General features: G+C 38.6%; 1 protein-coding gene across 4 annotated transcripts; it reads right to left on the bottom strand.

Moving 5' to 3' along the window:
* Positions 1–270: 270 nt before the first annotated feature.
* On the bottom strand, positions 271–5,684 carry LOC132638496 (uncharacterized). 4 transcript variants are annotated; one of them, XM_060355354.1, is made up of 7 exons: positions 5,469–5,684; positions 2,669–2,927; positions 2,170–2,411; positions 1,881–2,084; positions 1,689–1,781; positions 1,482–1,583; positions 271–872 (listed from the first exon to the last, which is right to left on the bottom strand). In XM_060355354.1, the coding sequence occupies exons 2-5, from the start codon at positions 2,919–2,921 to the stop codon at positions 1,752–1,754; spliced, it is 729 nt and encodes a 242-aa protein (XP_060211337.1). In that variant the 5' UTR covers positions 2,922–2,927; positions 5,469–5,684; the 3' UTR covers positions 271–872; positions 1,482–1,583; positions 1,689–1,751. The 4 variants fall into 4 exon arrangements, with proteins under 4 accessions (XP_060211337.1, XP_060211335.1, XP_060211336.1 ...); XM_060355352.1 differs by having other exon boundaries at positions 1,881–2,087; XM_060355353.1 differs by lacking the exon at positions 5,469–5,684 and adding an exon at positions 3,663–3,983 and having other exon boundaries at positions 1,881–2,087.
* Between the last annotated feature and the right edge of the window lie 11,212 nt (positions 5,685–16,896).

Genomic DNA, 16,896 nt, shown 5'->3' on the forward strand with positions numbered 1-16,896 from the left:
CTTTAGCCACGGTCCAACCATGGCTAAATGTTACAGCAGAAAAATGAAAATATATTTGGAATTATTAATTACCCACACGAGAACCGTGGCTAATTTAAGGGATAATGTAAGTAGTATACAAATTCAGTTATACTTTTTAGCCACGGTTGAACCGTGGCAAATGTGCTCAGTTTTTTTTTTTTTTTAAATAGAATTATTTCCCTACATTTTCCTGGTATCAATACATAATGATAAGCATTCACTAATACATTGGGCATAATACACAAGATCAAAGTTTCAATGTTCTACTTATCATATATCTCAAATTAAACATAAGTTTCAAGCGTTGAATAGACAAAAAAGCCACCACAATTACTAGTGTAATGGAAATACAAAAAGTTATGTACACTACATATTTAGTGGTTCAAAAACACACTATGCACAAAAGGCTAAGAAGAATCTAAGTTCAAACTAGGCAACTCACTACCAAATTTAGCTTGTAAAAACCTATGAAGAGTTGCCAAGTGATTCTCATTTTGCGCAAGCCATTCCTTGGTCTCCACAAGTTGTTCCTTGGTATCCTCAAGTTTTTCTTTGGTCTCTTCATATCCAATGAGCTTCTCTTTCAAGGTTCCTACATGCTTCTCTAGGTCTTCAACACGTAGATGAGACATATTACTAGAACCACCAAGATTCGCATGACTAATTGAATGTTTAGGCATTCCAAAAGCAGTCGAGGGGCAAATATTACCACCCAAACCACGCACACGACCAGAATGTTCAGCTCCATATACTTTTCCAATAGCATCATTAGGATGAGCCAATATCTTCAACGGAACACCTAAAGTGGTAGCATGTTCTTGATCTTGAGATAGATGCTCCGATATTTTATCCTACAAGTAAAAGAAAATAAATGAGATATTTCATACCAATGCTGCTAACATCCCAGGGGAAAAGAAAGCATTATCACTAAACTAGAAGTCCAACTACAAACTAGGAGAAAGCAAAGCAATTAGAAGTGTGGGGTGTTCTGGACATTAGAGTTATTAGAACTGTACACTGAATGTTTTCTATATATATTGTAACTGTACACTGAATGTTTTCATAGAAATAGTAAGTATTAAGTTTGTATTGAATCCTATCAGATAGATGGCAAGAGTGTGGCTAAAACCCAAGGACAGACTGGTACTTAACATATTTTAACATTCTAGAGCCTAAAACACAGCTCATGCCTTAAGGACAACAAAAAAAAAGGACAAACACACACTCCCTATACATTTAGCATGTCAAAATGCATAACTGGTGAGATAAAATAGTAGTTGCACCCAAAATCCTACTCCTATTTTTCAAGTTCAGCACTCCACACTCACTTACTTAGTCAGCTATTGAGTTCAGGAGGGAAACCAGAGTTGATGCATTTTTTACACCATTTTTGAGAAAATTATCACCAGAAAACAACATTATAACTGAAATTTGAAAATGGATAAGTGTTTGGAACTTACAGCTATAATCTTCCCTTCTTCATTCACATAGTTGCCATTCTTTTTCAGTAAAGTTGACAAAATAACCTCACTTCGGCACACAGGCCTTCCATGTTTTTTCTCCTATCATTAATCAAGTATAGATTAAAAAACAAAGTAGCATGCAACACATTTTATTTGGTATAATAAAGTGATTTTCAAAACAAAATTCAAGGTAAAGAAACTTACCATTTGACGACCTCTCCTTGCATTGCTTTTGCTACCATCGGCATGCGGGACTTTAAGTTTACTTCAATTTCTTGTATTTTGTTCACTTTGTTTCTGCGATTCTCAAAGATCAATTTAATTAATTATATATATATTGATTTTATCGGACATGAATTAAGTGAGATAACTAGACTTTTATGAAAGAACAATTACCTTCATCTTCTCTTCTTGATAGTGATGCACAAAAGCAGCCCACTCAATAGAATCCACGTATTCCGGAGGATTAGCAAGTATCTCTTCCTTACTTTTGTTAGGGTAGAAGGTTTTATTTCTTAATGTATATTTATAGGCCCTCCATCTATCGCGTAAAGTATGCATCACCCATTTAATTCCAACAGCATAATCAAACTCAAAATTCTCCTTCAAATGAATTTACATTCATGAACCAATATTTAATGAAAAAAGATATACTAATTGAACCTGAAAAAATTAAGATAGTTACCTCAATAAGCTGCCACTGTAGGCGATTTTTCGCGTCTGGCATTCTATCCCATCTCTCAACTGATATTGGACAAATTATTGACTTTTGAGAAAGTTTGCCAAGAAATCTAACAAGCAAGTTTGAACCATTATCACTTCCTTGTCCATCCCCGTTGAGTTCCACCATAATTTTTTTATTTTTTTCCAAGTTCCAAACTCGATCTGCTTGCATCTTTTGAGTTGTAATTTCTCCAGTCGAAATATCTATCACTTAACAAGAAATCATCAACATTAATGAGAAAGCGGAATTGCATTCTTATGTTTCCAGGAAAGTGGAATTCAATTCTTTTGTTAACAACAACATAAGATGAAGAGTTAGAGTCTTCATTTCACACACAAACACACATTCCATACCTAAACAAGAACAAGCAAACAGAAAAACTTCCAAGATATAACAGTTTTAAACAACCAATCAAACTCCATTATTTCAATTCAACAATTGCATTAAGTTTATCTCTAACCTCTGATATTGACAAGTAAGGCCTCCTCTTTCTCTTTCTGCTGTGAGTTAGCTTCATTAGAGCTTGAAGAAGAATTTAAGTTGTCATCACTGAGTGTAGGGGTTTCTATGTTCTCATTCTCATGTTGTGCATCAAGTTGATCACCACTAATTTGTTGCTGCAGATTTTGAGAAGTTGGGCTATTATTATCAGCTTGCTGTCCTCTTAGACTTTCCAACAGTGCTTGAGCTGAATTCTTGCGTTTTCTTTTCATGGTCTCCTAGAATATGATAGTTTTCATGCAGAGGTTACTTTAAAGGATACAAAACTTTAAGTTACTTAAATCTATTGAAAAGAGGGAGAAGACAACACTACAAGGACAACTAGAATAAACTGAAACAAGCCAAGTAGATTAACAGGTCCTAGTTCTATTTCCATGACACAATTTTGTGTGAAGATAATTTCACCAATTAAAACTAGTTTCCTTAGTATGCAACTTGATGAGCTTAGAGAAATTTCAAACTAAATGAGTCAAATCCTTGCGCAAATACAAAGCATAAATGGGTGTGACTATCACTGTATTAAACCAATATCAGTACTAACTAGGGAGTGACCAGCAAAGGAAGCTACTAGCACTTGAGAAGACTCACCAGATGTTTTAACCAAAGAAGAAAAGCTAGCTTTTTAACAGTGACTCACCCCTGATGAGCCTTTATAAGCACCTCTTACCCGCACAACAAGGAAAAGAAAAAAACTTCATCAAACTTTACAACACCTATTTCTATTAACACAAATTAAAATCTAGAAATCACTAATCTGCATCCCTCAACAACCAAAAAAAGAACAAAAAGAGAGAACGAAAAACAATTCATTCATGGTAATGTTTGCCTTCTTCTATACAATACAAAATAATTGAGTTTAAGAAATTTAGGGAGCATTCAAATGATATCAAATGCGTAAACTAAGGCTGAAAACTACAACAAAGGAACTGATATTACATCGATGCGATACTAACCAGTTGAGAAGAAGCAGATTAAGAATAAGAAATCCAGCAACCAATATCCAATAGCAGTTCAAACCGTAACTTCTCGAATCACTATCCAAAACTCGATGAACAGCCAGCAAACAATAAGAAGTAAACAGAGGTATGCTCTTGTGAAATATGAATAAATATGCTGCATTCATACTAGGTATACAGATCAACAGTGGAATTAATTAATAACAATAGCTAGACAACAGTAGAATCGCATATTATAACACATAGCGCTAGGAATTCTCTCCGGCATTTCATTTAACTGCAGGATTGCAATTCAAATAACCCATTTAACACAAAATTTCTTCATTCATGACTTGTATGAACATATAAGACATGATACTTTTAATAAGCAAATCTCTGATGCTAAATACACTGCTAAGTGAGGAAAATAAGAAAAAAATCAATTTTTATTCCGTTTTGACAATTTGAACTCCTTATAATAATGTTCATAATTAAGGTTTATGGTCTATCACTAGTTCTATTGCTTGCAACTGTGGAGTCTGGTTCTGTTGCTATTAGGAAGAGAGTCTTTCAGGGGAATATTAAGCAATCACTTATCTTTCCAAAACTTTACAGAGGTGCCATTTCCAATCCTAAAGGACACTTCCTGGAAGAAGTCATCCTTCATATTATTAATGTACTTCCAACGACCAACACCATGAGGGGCTGCATTTTTCTTGGTGCACCAGTTGTCAAGTTTCCTATACTTCATGTTGACCACTTCTTTCCAGAGGCTAGGTGTCTCCTGGCCATACCTCCACCACCATTTCATTAGTAGGCTCTTGTTGTATTTGTTTAGATCTCTTATTCCCAACCCACCCTGATTCTTTGGTAGGATAACCTTTTCCCATTTCACAAGGTGAAATTTGTGGTTCAGAACTTTACACTTCCAATGTATATAGCTTACTTAGAGTACAGTCAAACCTCTCTATAACAACATCGTTTGTTCCGATATATTTTGGCTACTATAGCCAAATGTTGTTATAAAGAACATATATTACAACATAACATAAACAGTCTGTTCTAGAACAACTTGGCCCTTACAGTGAAATGTTGTTATAGAGAATGGATACTATAGAAAGTTCTGACTTTAATCTGTATATCCTTATTTTATGTTTATCAGTTTGCCAGCTAAATAAAAATACACGAGGTAAATTGCTGGAAAATCTTGATTCTCAAAAAAGATCAAAACTTTCTAATGAAATCTTGAATTTTGATTTCCAAAAGTATAAATATTTCATCTTCCATAAACCAAACGGTACAAATTTCAAAATATTTCATCTTCCAGAAACCAAACGGTACAAGCATCGCATAGCACTTACTCAAAGTTCAGCAAAGACTCAGTAGCTAATATAAATCTGTGATCGAATAGTCGAATAGCTTCTTCTAATTATCTAATACCATAATAAAGTCACACTTTCTCAACTCACTTCTCAAACAGTTTCAACATAGGCTACACTTGCCTATAGTTTAAATCCATTGAAATTGAGTTATGAAAACAGAGTTACACTTAATCCATAGTTGGTGTTACATATAGATGATTCGCTCCCAGTAGTGGTAGTTTTATTAATCAAAAATCACAAAAGCAATTCCACACACAAAAGTACCTCAAAGTAAAACTCACGAACACAAGCGACCAAAGCCAAATTTCTTTCATGCATAGGGAATTTCTTTCCAAAATTGTTCCTTTCCCTAAAAACTTTCAGATTTTGCACAAAAAGAAACCCTAAAAGGAACCCATTGAAGATTGAACAAAAAAATTTACCACTTTCAAACATTTGTTACCTGGAAGAAGCGATTCTACAATTTTCCGCTACTATTCGAAGCTATGCACGGTGAATCAGTTGAATTTTCATGAAGCAATCGAATGATTTTGGTGGAGTACGAATTTTGGGTGAAGTTTTTGGGTGGAAAGAGCTTTTGTTGAAAGAGAAAACTAATAAACACCAAAAGAAAAATAAATGGGGGGAAATGAAAATAAAGGGTGGGAGTGAAATTTAGTACCCGCCTTATTTTCCCACGAAATTTTGCCATCGGTTCTAACACCGTAGAAAATTTATCATTTTTTGGTTAGTTTTGCCACGGTTTTTGGAACCGTGACTAAAAAACCGTGGCTAAAAGACGCTTTTTTGGTAGTGTTGTGGGATTATTTCGGATATGTTGTTGTTGTAATCTAAAGGTCACAAAATATTCTGTGTTTGAAATTTTTAGAAATTAGCAAGACTTATAAACGTTTTACATATAGTACACAAGAGACTGCTGCAATATTAAATCAAAATCCATACGGGTGAATAAACATTTTTATTTCAGAAGACAAGTATTACTTAAGTCTATACCCGCTTTCGTAAATGACATATATTCAAACTCAAATTCAAAAATTAAACCTACAAGATTGTGCTCTTTTGGAATATATCACCTTTTCGCTCTAGTTTGTCTTCTGTAAAATGACACAAATTCACTACTGAAAATCAATTTATTAGGAAAATGGTGAATATGTATAACACCTCAATCTTATTTGGAAGGTTGTATGGTTGTTTACCGGAAGAAAGAGAAAGTTTGGAACAAGTTGGAAAAGTTTTAAGGAAAGAAGACAATCATAGTCGAACATAACATAAATTCAAATAATCCTTTTTTTTTTAGGGGAACCACCCAATTCCAAAATCAGAACTTGAATGGTATTTTATTAATTTGAAGAAAAACTATGTGAAGGGGAGGGCATAAACCTTGCCTTGTGCAATATGAAACTAGACAGACCCAGTTTTGATGCATGCTGGTCATGGACTTATTACAAAACCTAAAGTGAACTAATATGATGCATGAACTAAGGGGAGGAAGAACTCTTCCTGCAAAGGATGGTGGGGAACCTAAGTGATGCATGCTACCTATGTACAAAAATCATCAAACTCCTATCTTTAGTTGGTGTTTGATGACTTCTGTATTACATACATCTCTAATGCACCTAATAGACTAGCAAGATGTTCACGGAGGATCAAATTGATATTGGTTATTGTTCTTAAGTCTGCATCTGATAGTTGGGAGGCCTATCTATCCACATTTAGAATTCGTTTCACAGATCTGGGCAAGTCATTGAACTCCCTGTAAGAAGTTATATCATTATGTGTGTGGCTGATCTGTGCAAGCTTGCCAGCTACTTAGTTAGCTTCTCTCAGACAGTGTTTAATTTGGAACAGATTCTGGTTCAGCAAATTTTGCATCCAAATCACTATTTGAGATATGCTCCAAAGTAGTTCAATTTTGCCTTGTATTGCATGAACTAACAGTAGAGAATCAGCTTTTAAGATGATGTTTTCCCGTCCCATATTTAAGCACCATTCTACCCTATGTTACAGTGCCCTTGCCTTAACTCAATTGTTGGTTCTTTTACCTAAGTTGATGTTGTAAGCATGTAGTACTTTGCCTTTATGGTTTCTGATGACACCTCCTCCCCCACAATCATCACCTCTGCAACTTCCATCACTATTAAACGTGATGAACTTGGGTGGAGGAGGATACCATTTGACAGTCTTGATGGTCAGTTTTGAGTAGTTGTTATCCAACTTGTTACAAAAGACATACCAGTAGGCTTTTGGTTTTAAAAGAGGAAACTGCATACTGGTGATTTGAGGAATATGTGAAGTAATGTTCTTTACTAAAATAACACTGTTGAACTTGATGAAGTTGAATCTGATGTTAAATCTAACTTTCCAGATTTCCCAAGAAATCACCTGAGGTAGAATTCCTTTAACGAGCATTGAGACGTGATTTTTGGTCTTTAGCCTCCAACAGTGAACTATCATTTGTCTAAGAGGGATGTTCTGAACTTTGATACCTAGAGGATGACATATTTTACTCTATAGATCTTGAGCTAAGTCACTTTGGCCAAATAGATTTTCAATTGTTTCTATCTTTGAACGGTACACCAGCAATAAATGGAAGGCCCATGTGTCACGACCCAATTTCACTAAGTCATGCGGGAACCTACCTTTACCACCTCAGTAGGCGAACCCTTAACTCAACATTAACAAATAATAGAAAAAATAGCGGAAGAAGTAAAATAGCGAAAGTCTCACAATTATAATATAAATAAGAAAATGTGGAAGTAAATGAAATCCGCCCCAGTATCTAGTCTGGTCATACAAGAGCATCTAACTAAAATCTACAAGTTTGGAATATCAATAATACATCAAGTCCGAAAATGTCTCGGAATAGGCAATAAGACATAAATAAGAAGAATTTTCGGCGGACGTCTCGTGCTCACCCTGTAGACTCTAAGAAACTCTCGGGACAACTATCAGCCACGAGAAACAGAAGGAGATCCAACCTAGAATTCTGCATTCATAAAAGAATGCAGCAAGTGCAGGTCAGTACAAAATCACAGTACTGGTAAGTATCACAGGCCGACTAAGTATAGTGTCACGACCCGACTAGGGGGCCATGACGGGTACCCGGAGCTGACTACCAAGCACTGCATATCATTCTAGCCTTCATACTCATCTCAAACAAACTAATCTCTCAAAGTAAACTTACTATGAAATGATCACCAACATCTCCCAAATTATACATATAAATACGCATAGGCCCATAAGGTTACAAAAATGATATACATAATATATACACTAATAAGATCACATAACACCTACTACCCACACATATGTATCTACGAGCCTCTACTAGAATACTGAGATCATAAGGACGGGACAGGACCCCGCCATGACCCAAATGTGCACACAAAAGAATATACCAATAAGCGGCTACTCTGGAGAAGTGGAGTGCTCCTGTACAACTACTGGTAAGGCTCCTAGGTGTCCGGGCCATCTCCCTGTCTACTTGTGGGCATGAACACAACGTCCATAAAAGAAAGGACGTCAGTACGAACAATTTACCGAGTATGTAAGGCATATATGATAACATAATAAGTATAAAAGGCATTAGAAGAAAGGTGTTACACCTTGGAAAATTTCCCGTTATCGTACAGTGAATAGGCTAGCGAAGAGCACGACGTATACGATGTTTCAATAAGTAAGAAATAGCATTTGAGGATCCTAATCGAGATCTAAGGACATTTGACGTAAGGGAAGAAGGTTGTCAAAGAAAGTAAAGGATATGTTACGTGTCGGGCAAGAATTATTAGCGACAAGTTAACGATGGCTTAAAGATGTTTCATAGATGAGTGATAATGTCCCTTAGATTGGTATTGAGGTGTTAAACAAGTGTCAAGAAGGTTCCATAAGGATTGGAGATCAAACGAGTCGACGAGAACGAAATCGGAACAACTGGGAATTATACGGCCCAACATACTGACCGTATAAATTATACTGGCCGTATGTTAGGCCGTATATTTAGCTAAGAGGGGAATCATTCACTGGACCAAACATACGGCCATACATACGGCCCGTATAAAATGTACGGACCGTATGTTGGTCCGTATATCTCGGTCGGGACAGATTTCAAGATTTAATATAAGGACCTCTCTCCCATTTTATTTCATTTCATCTCACTTCTCCACACACCAAGAAACCTCTAGAACTTTCTCCATTATTCATCCACAATAAACCAAGGGAAAACCATGATCAACTATACCAAATCCACGAAATCAAGTGTATGAAACCTAATAAAAGTTCATCTACACCAAGAAAACTCAAGGGAAGTGAGTTAGGGTTTTGGTGCAAGAAGAGAAGTCCTACTGAAGGGTTGTTCATCCATCATCCAAGGTGAGTTTTATGATCATTCCATGTTGTTTAAGGTATTGGAAGGCTAAGACACTTGAATTGTAGAAAGATATATAAAATGGGTTATAAATGTGGGAATAGTGACATTTTTGGGTAAAGGTTTGGATAGAGTCATGATTATAGATGTGTTGTGATTGTAAATATGTTATGAATGACATTTAGAACATGGAATAAGTATTATATGTGAGAAAATGTAATAGTGAACTATGACCATGATTATGGAGAAATTGGAGTGAAATGGCGAAATGGCGAAATGCGGATAATGTAGATGAATGATGATTGCTGTCTATTATATTGTGAATGCTGTTATGATTGTTTGGGAGTTGATATAGAATATGGGAAAAGTTGTATAAACAAAGGAAATTCTGCCCAATTTTCTTTAGCTTTAGTAAGCGCGTTTAAGTAATCGATTAGCTAATGTTAATACGACTTCTCTTGAAGGTAGAAACGTGGGCATTGAAGGAGAACAAGCAAGCGATAGATTAGTTAAACGTAAAAGGTATGTGAGGCTAGTCCTTTCTTTCTATGGCATGAATCCTATGGCATGAATTTTTCTTCCTCTTCATGATTCTCCTACATTCCGGAAAACTAAGAGCCTATGCTCTTGAATAGCTATATGAGATAAGAGATATATTATGAGCCCAATGATGATGAGGATGAATTTGAGTCTAAAGATTCTAGAGTTCATGATATGATGTTCCTATAAAGTTGATGATGTCATCTATTGTATACACTCACCTTATATACTATTTCCTTCAAGGTGAGGCAGAATGCTTATAAATGCTCCATAATGGAATCGGGGGTTCACGACCTTATGTCACCCCGATAAAGTATAATTGTCTTAAGTTTCCAGTCATGCATTATGGTAATAGTATGATGAGAATACGATAAGTATATGATATGTACATGATGCTATCACACCGCGCCTACATGGCTGGGCAAACACTGCTAAGGCGGGCAGTGTATACACCATGTCCAGACGGCATGGGCAGACACCACTAGTGGGCGGCATGAGATGATACCCCGGACGCGGGAGTCCTGGACGCAGGCTAATGGTTATCACACCGTACCTATATGGATGGGCAGATTATACATTTATGCATACATGATATGATGATGATTATGAAGTAAGCCAGCATGCATTATTTCTTTTATAATTGACAGTCAGTTACAATTTCTCCTCATTTGATGCTTCCTTTCTCTCATTGACGTATTATTATTATTTATGCCTCTCATACTCAGTACAATGTTCGTACTGACGTCCATTTTCTTTTGACGTTGTGTTCATGCCCACAGGTAGACAGGGAGGTGAGCTTGATCCCGACACGTAGGAGCTAGTAGCTGATTTGAGAGCACTCCCTTGTTATGAAGGTGCTACTTAGTTCATTATTTTGTGTATATATATATATGTATATGTCTTTTGGGCACGACGGGGCCTTGTCCCGTCCATATGTCTAGTACTCCAGTAGAGGCTCGTAGATGCGCAGGTGTGGGTAGTATGGTCTCACAATGTTACTATTGTATATGTTTGTATTATTTTGATAGCCGAAGGGCTTATGTATGTACTTATAATAGTAATTATATTTCTAAATGAAAAATGAGTTTCCTATGGTTTAAGTATGAATTTGATAAAAGAGCGCTTAATGAGTATGATGGATAGTAGAATGAGTGGTGCTCGGTGGTTAGCCCCGGGTACCCGTCACGGCCCCTAGTCGGGTCATGACAAAAGTGGTATCAGAGCAGTTTAGTCCTAGAAAGTCTCTACAAGCCGTGTCTAGTAGAGTCTTGTTTATGGTGTGTTGCGCGCCACGCTAATAAACAGGAGGCTACAGGGCATTTAGGAAAAATGACCATCTTTCATCTTAAGAGATCGTGCGATAGAGCTGTGTTATAAGATTTTCCCCTCTTAATAGTGTGTTATGATTTCAGAAATGTCGCCAAAGGGAAAAGCTACAGCCGCCCAGAAGGGCAAGACTACGATAAAAAGGCGGGTGGAAAGAGAGCCATCAATGAATGTAGAAGAGGGCGAGTCATATAACGAGGCCCCATCTAATACTTCCTCTACCCCGCCCAATGTCGAAGAACAAGGAGGAGCTTCAGCTCCAATTCCCCCACCGGTTGCTTCGGGTCAATAAGTGACTGAGGCCATTCATCTATTAACATAGTTAGTTGCCGCCCAAGTACAACGGCAGAATGTGAGTTCAAGTGATCGGGCAGCTAGTACCAGAGCCCGTGATTTTATGAGTTTGAATCCTCTGGAGTTTTTTGGGTCAAAGCCGAATGAAGATCCGCAAGGTTTTATTGATGAAATGCTGAGAACATTGAGGATTATTCATGCCTCTGAAACTGAATCTGTGGAGTTGGCATCTTATAGACTCTGAGATGTGGCGGTATTGTGGTACAATAATTGGCTAGCATCAAGAAAAGAAAATGCGCCTCCTCCCGTGTGGCAAGAATTTATAGATGCTTTCATCCGCCACTATTTGCCACCCGAGGTCCGCCGAGCTAGAGCGGATAGATTTTTAAATCTAAAGCAAGGAAATATGAGTGCCCGGGAATATAGCCTTCAATTTAATTCCTTGGCTAGATATGCCCCGACTATGGTAGACGATGTGGGAGATAGGGTACATAGGTTTGTGAGTGGCTTGGGGCCACATCTGTTCAAGGATTGTTTGACGGCTTCGTTGCAAGATGGGATGGATATTTCCCAATTACAAGCCCATGCCCAGAACGTAGAGGGACGACATCAAATACAAAGGGGTGACCGTGATATTGATAGAAGGAAAAGCAAGAGGGCCAGATCTATGGGGGCAGGCAGTGATTATAGAGGGGGATCAAGGCAGACATATTCTAGACACTCAGGCCAGTCGGTGATTAGTGCACCTCCTCGATTTATAGGTAGAAGGTCTGATCGCTCCTTTCGTTCAGGACAGGGTCTGAGTTCGAGGGCCTCAGATTCTCAGTTTGGAGGAGATTATAGTCAGAGGAGACCCCCAGTATCGCGATGCAGCCAGTGCGGTAATTGCATTTCGGACAGTGTCGTCAAGGTTCAGATGCTTGCTATGCCTGTGGCCAGGTTGGGCACATGATGTGAGATTGCACGTCGATGAGTGGTAGAGTTGGGGTTCAGCCCACAGGATCAGTGGCCGGTTCATCTTCAGTGCGCCCGGTAGGGCAGACTCCCCAGATGTCAGCAGGTCGAGGTAGAGGCAGAGGGGGAGCATCTACTTCAGGTGCCACTCAACCCCGTGTGTATGCTTTAGCAGGACGACATGATCTTGAGTCCTCCCAGGATATGGTTACAGGTACATTGTCCATATTTTCCCATGATGTATATGCATTGATAGATCCGGGTTCTACTCTCTCTTATATTACTCCGTATGTTGCTGGTTGTATTGGGGTGAAACCTGAGCCAATTAAACCTTTTGAGGTATCTACTCCGGTTGGTGATCCCGTGATAGCTAGACAAGTGTATAAAAATTGTGTACTGGTGATATGCAATCGGCAGACCAAAGCTGATTTAATTGAGCTGGAAATGTTAGATTTCGATGTGATTATGAGTATGGATTGGTTGGCTTCATGTTATGCTAGTGTGGATTGCCGAATGAAAGTGGTTCGATTTCAATTTTCGGGAGAGCCTGTGCTTGAATGGAAGGGTAATACAGCATCTCCAAAAGGTAGGTTTATTTCCTACCTTAAGGCAAGGAAGATGATAGCTAAGGGCTATATTTATCACTTAGTCCGAGTACATGACACCGAAGCAAGGTCACCAACTTTCCAATCTGTTCTGGTAGTGAATGAATTTCCGGATGTATTCCCAGATGAACTTCCAGGCCTTCCTCCAGAAAGAGAGATTGACTTCGCTATTGATGTGTTGCCGGACACCAAGCCTATTTCTATCCCTCCTTATCGAATGGCTCCAGCAGAATTGAAAGAGCTAAAGGCACAGTTGAAAGATTTGCTTGAGAAGGGGTTTATTAGACCCAGTTCGTCACCGTGGGGAGCACCAGTCTTGTTCGTGAGAAAGAAATATGGTTCCCTACGAATGTGCATCGATTATAGGCAGTTGAATAAGGTGACAATAAAGAATAAACATCCTCTCCCAAGGATTGATGATTTGTTTGATCAACTACAGGGTGCCAAGTGGTTTTCTAAAATAGACTTGCGGTCAGGTTATCATCAAGTGAGAATTAAAGAAGGAGATATTCCTAAAACAACTTTCAGAACAAGATATGGCCATTATGAGTTCCGGGTGATGTCGTTTGGGTTGACTAATGCTCCGGCAGTGTTCATGAATTTGATGAATAATGTATTCAAGCCACTCTTGGATTTATTCGTGATAGTATTTATTGACGATATTCTGGTATACTCTCGCACAGAATCAGAACATGCAGATTATTTACGTATTGTTCTTGGAATTCTTCTAACCCGAGAATTATATGTAAAATTTTTGAAATGCGAGTTTTGGCTGAATTCTGTTATATTTCTGGGCCATGTTATTTCAGATGATGGCATTCGAGTCGACACTCAGAAAATTGAAGCTATGAAGACTTGGCCAAGGCCTACGATGCCTATAGTGGTCCGTAGTTTTCTGGGATTGGCAGGTTACTATAGAAGATTCGTAGAGGGATTCTCCTCTATTTCAGCCCCATTGACGAAGCTAACCCAGAAGTCAGTTAAATTTCAGTGGAATGATGCTTGCGAACGCAGCTTCCAAGAGTTGAAGGACAGATTGACCTCAGCTCCGGTCTTAACACTTCCAGAAGGGTCAGATGGTTATGTTGTGTACTGTGATGCTTCCGGTGTTGGGCTAGGATGTGTGTTAATGCTGCACGGTAGAGTCATTGCTTATGCTTCGAGACAGCTGCGGAAACATGAAAAGAACTATCCAACTCACGATCTCGAATTGGCTGCATTCATTCATGCATTAAAAATTTGGAGACATTACTTGTATGGAGTGCATGTCGATATCTATACATATCACAAGAGTTTTCAGTACATTTTCTAACAGAAGGAGTTTAATCTGCGGCAGAGGCAGTGGTTAGAGTTATTGAAAGATTGTGATGTGAATATTTTATACCACCCCGAAAAAGCAAATGTAGTACCTGATGCACTTAGCCGCCGATCAATGGGTAGTCTATGTGAAGTCCCTCTGGAGAAGAAAGAATTAATTCATGAGCTCCACCAATTAGCAAATCTTGGAGTACATGTGATTGATTCAGGTAGTGCAGGGATTAGTATTAATGATCCCACGGTTTCGTCCTTTAACATGGAAGTGAAAGAGCGTCAGTATAAAGATCCTCATTTGTGCCATTACAGAGACACATCTCATGAAAAAGAGAAGTCCCCATTTGAAATTTCCATGGATGGAATTCTTAGATACCAAGGCAGGCTATGTGTGCCGAATGTTGCAGAATTGCGCCGACAAATTCTAGAAGAAGCCCATTATTCTCGGTTTTCTATTCACCCAGGTGCAACAAATATGTATCATGATCTCAAGATGATATATTGGTGGGATAGCATGAAGAGAGTCATAGCAGAATTTGTAGCTCAGTGTCCAAATTGTCAGCAAGTAAAAATCGAACATCAAAAGCCAGGAGGATTATTGCAAACAATGGAAATCCTTACTTGGAAATGGGAAGTGATCAACATGGATTTTATTGTGGGGTTACCTCGTTCCCGAGGCAAGCATGATTCCATAGGGGTGATCATGGACAGACTCACGAAAGCAGCTCATTTTCTTCCAGTCAGAACCACATACTCATTCTCAAAGAGATTGTGCGACTCCATGGTATTCCACTATCCATTATCACAGATAGAGGAGCCCAATTTACAACCAAGTTCTGGAAGTCTTTTCAAGAAGGTCTAGGTACCCAAGTGAAGCTTAGCACGACATTTCATCCGCAGACCGATGGACAAGACGAACGTACTATCCAGACCTTGGACGATATGCTAAGAGCAAGTGTTTTAGATTTTGGTGGTAGTTGGGATGACCACTTACCTCTGATTGAGTTCGCATACAACAATAGTTACCATTCCAGTATCGAAATGGCTCCGTATAAAGCTTTATATTGAAAGAAGTGTAGATCCCCAATTGGTTGGTTTGAAATAGGAGAAGTACAACTAATAGGCCCTGAACTGATTCAGCAAGCGGTAGAAAAAGTCAAGGTGATCCGATATCGATTGTTGACAGCCCAAAGTCGCCAAATATCTTAAGCGGACAACCGCCGGCGAGACTTGGAATTTCAGGTTGATGATTGGGTATTTTTGAAGGTGTCGCGAATGAAAGGGGTGATGAGGTTTGGCACGAAAGGGAAATTAAGTCGTCAATATATTGGGCCTTATAAAATTATCCACAAGATGGGTCATGTAGCATACGAATTGGATTTACCTTCACAGCTTGAATCAATCCACCCAATTTTCATGTCTCGATGCTCCGCAAGTGTGTTGGGGATCCTACAAGAATTGTTCCGATTGATGATGTTCAAGTGACAGAAAGGCTAGCATATGAAGAAGTTCCCATCACCATCTTGGATAGGCAAGTACGAAGACTTCGAAATAAGGAAGTAGCTTCAGTCAAAGACTTGTGGCGAAACAACAACCAGGAAGAAATGACTTGGAAGGCAGAAGAGAGAATGAAATCCACATATCCGCACTTATTCCAACCCCAGAAGAGATCCACGATGAAACGTCAGGATTACGAGGTATGTGTACTAACTTTTCATGCTTTTGGTCGTGTGTGGACAATTTATAGTGCCATTGTGTTGTGGCCCTGTGAGGCAATATTATTATGGGTTGTTATGACAGGATGGTAGAGCCAGATTATAGGGTAAACTCTGGCGAAATTTTCGTAGAATTTCCGAATGTTTAACATTCGAGGACGAATGTTCCAAAAGGGGGGATGAATGTTACACCTTGGAAAATTTCCCGTTATCGTACAGTGAATAGGCTAGCGAAGAGCACGACGTATACGATGTTTCGATAAGTAAGAAATAGCATTTGAGGATCTTAATCGAGATCCAAGGACATTTGACGTAAGGGAAGAAGGTTGTCAAAGAAAGTAAATGATATGTTACGTGTCGGGTAAGAATTATGAGCGACAAGTTAACGATGGCTTAAAGATGTTTCAGAGACGAGTGATAACGTCCCTTAGATTGGTATTGAGGTGTTAAACAAGTGTCAAGAAGGTTCCATAAGGATTGGAGATCAAACGAGTCGACGAGAACGAAATCGGAACAACTGGGCATTATACGGCCCAACATACTGGCCGTATAAATTATACTGGCCGTATGTTAGGCCGTATATTTATCCAAGATGGGCATCATTCACTGGACCAAACATACGGCCATATATACGGCCCATATATTGGTCCGTATATCTCGGTCGGGACAAATTTCAAGATTTTATATAAGGACCTCTCTCTCATTTTATTTCATTTCATCTCACTTCTCCACACACCAAGAAACCTCTAGAACATTCTCCAT

The sequence above is a fragment of the Lycium barbarum genome, chromosome 4 (assembly GCF_019175385.1).
Source record: "Lycium barbarum isolate Lr01 chromosome 4, ASM1917538v2, whole genome shotgun sequence".
Lineage (NCBI taxonomy): Eukaryota > Viridiplantae > Streptophyta > Magnoliopsida > Solanales > Solanaceae > Lycium > Lycium barbarum.

Bases quoted from the DNA above. Each gene is read 5' to 3' on its own strand.
- LOC132638496 (XM_060355352.1), bottom strand. From the start codon at position 2,921: ATGAAAAGAAAACGCAAGAATTCAGCTCAAGCACTGTTGGAAAGTCTA. The intron at 2,412-2,668 runs GTTAGAGATAAA...GTTAAGTGATAG, and splicing joins CTTACTTGTCAATATCAGAG to ATATTTCGACTGGAGAAATT. The intron at 1,782-1,880 runs GTAATTGTTCTT...TGAGAATCGCAG, and splicing joins ATCAAGAAGAGAAGATGAAG to AAACAAAGTGAACAAAATAC.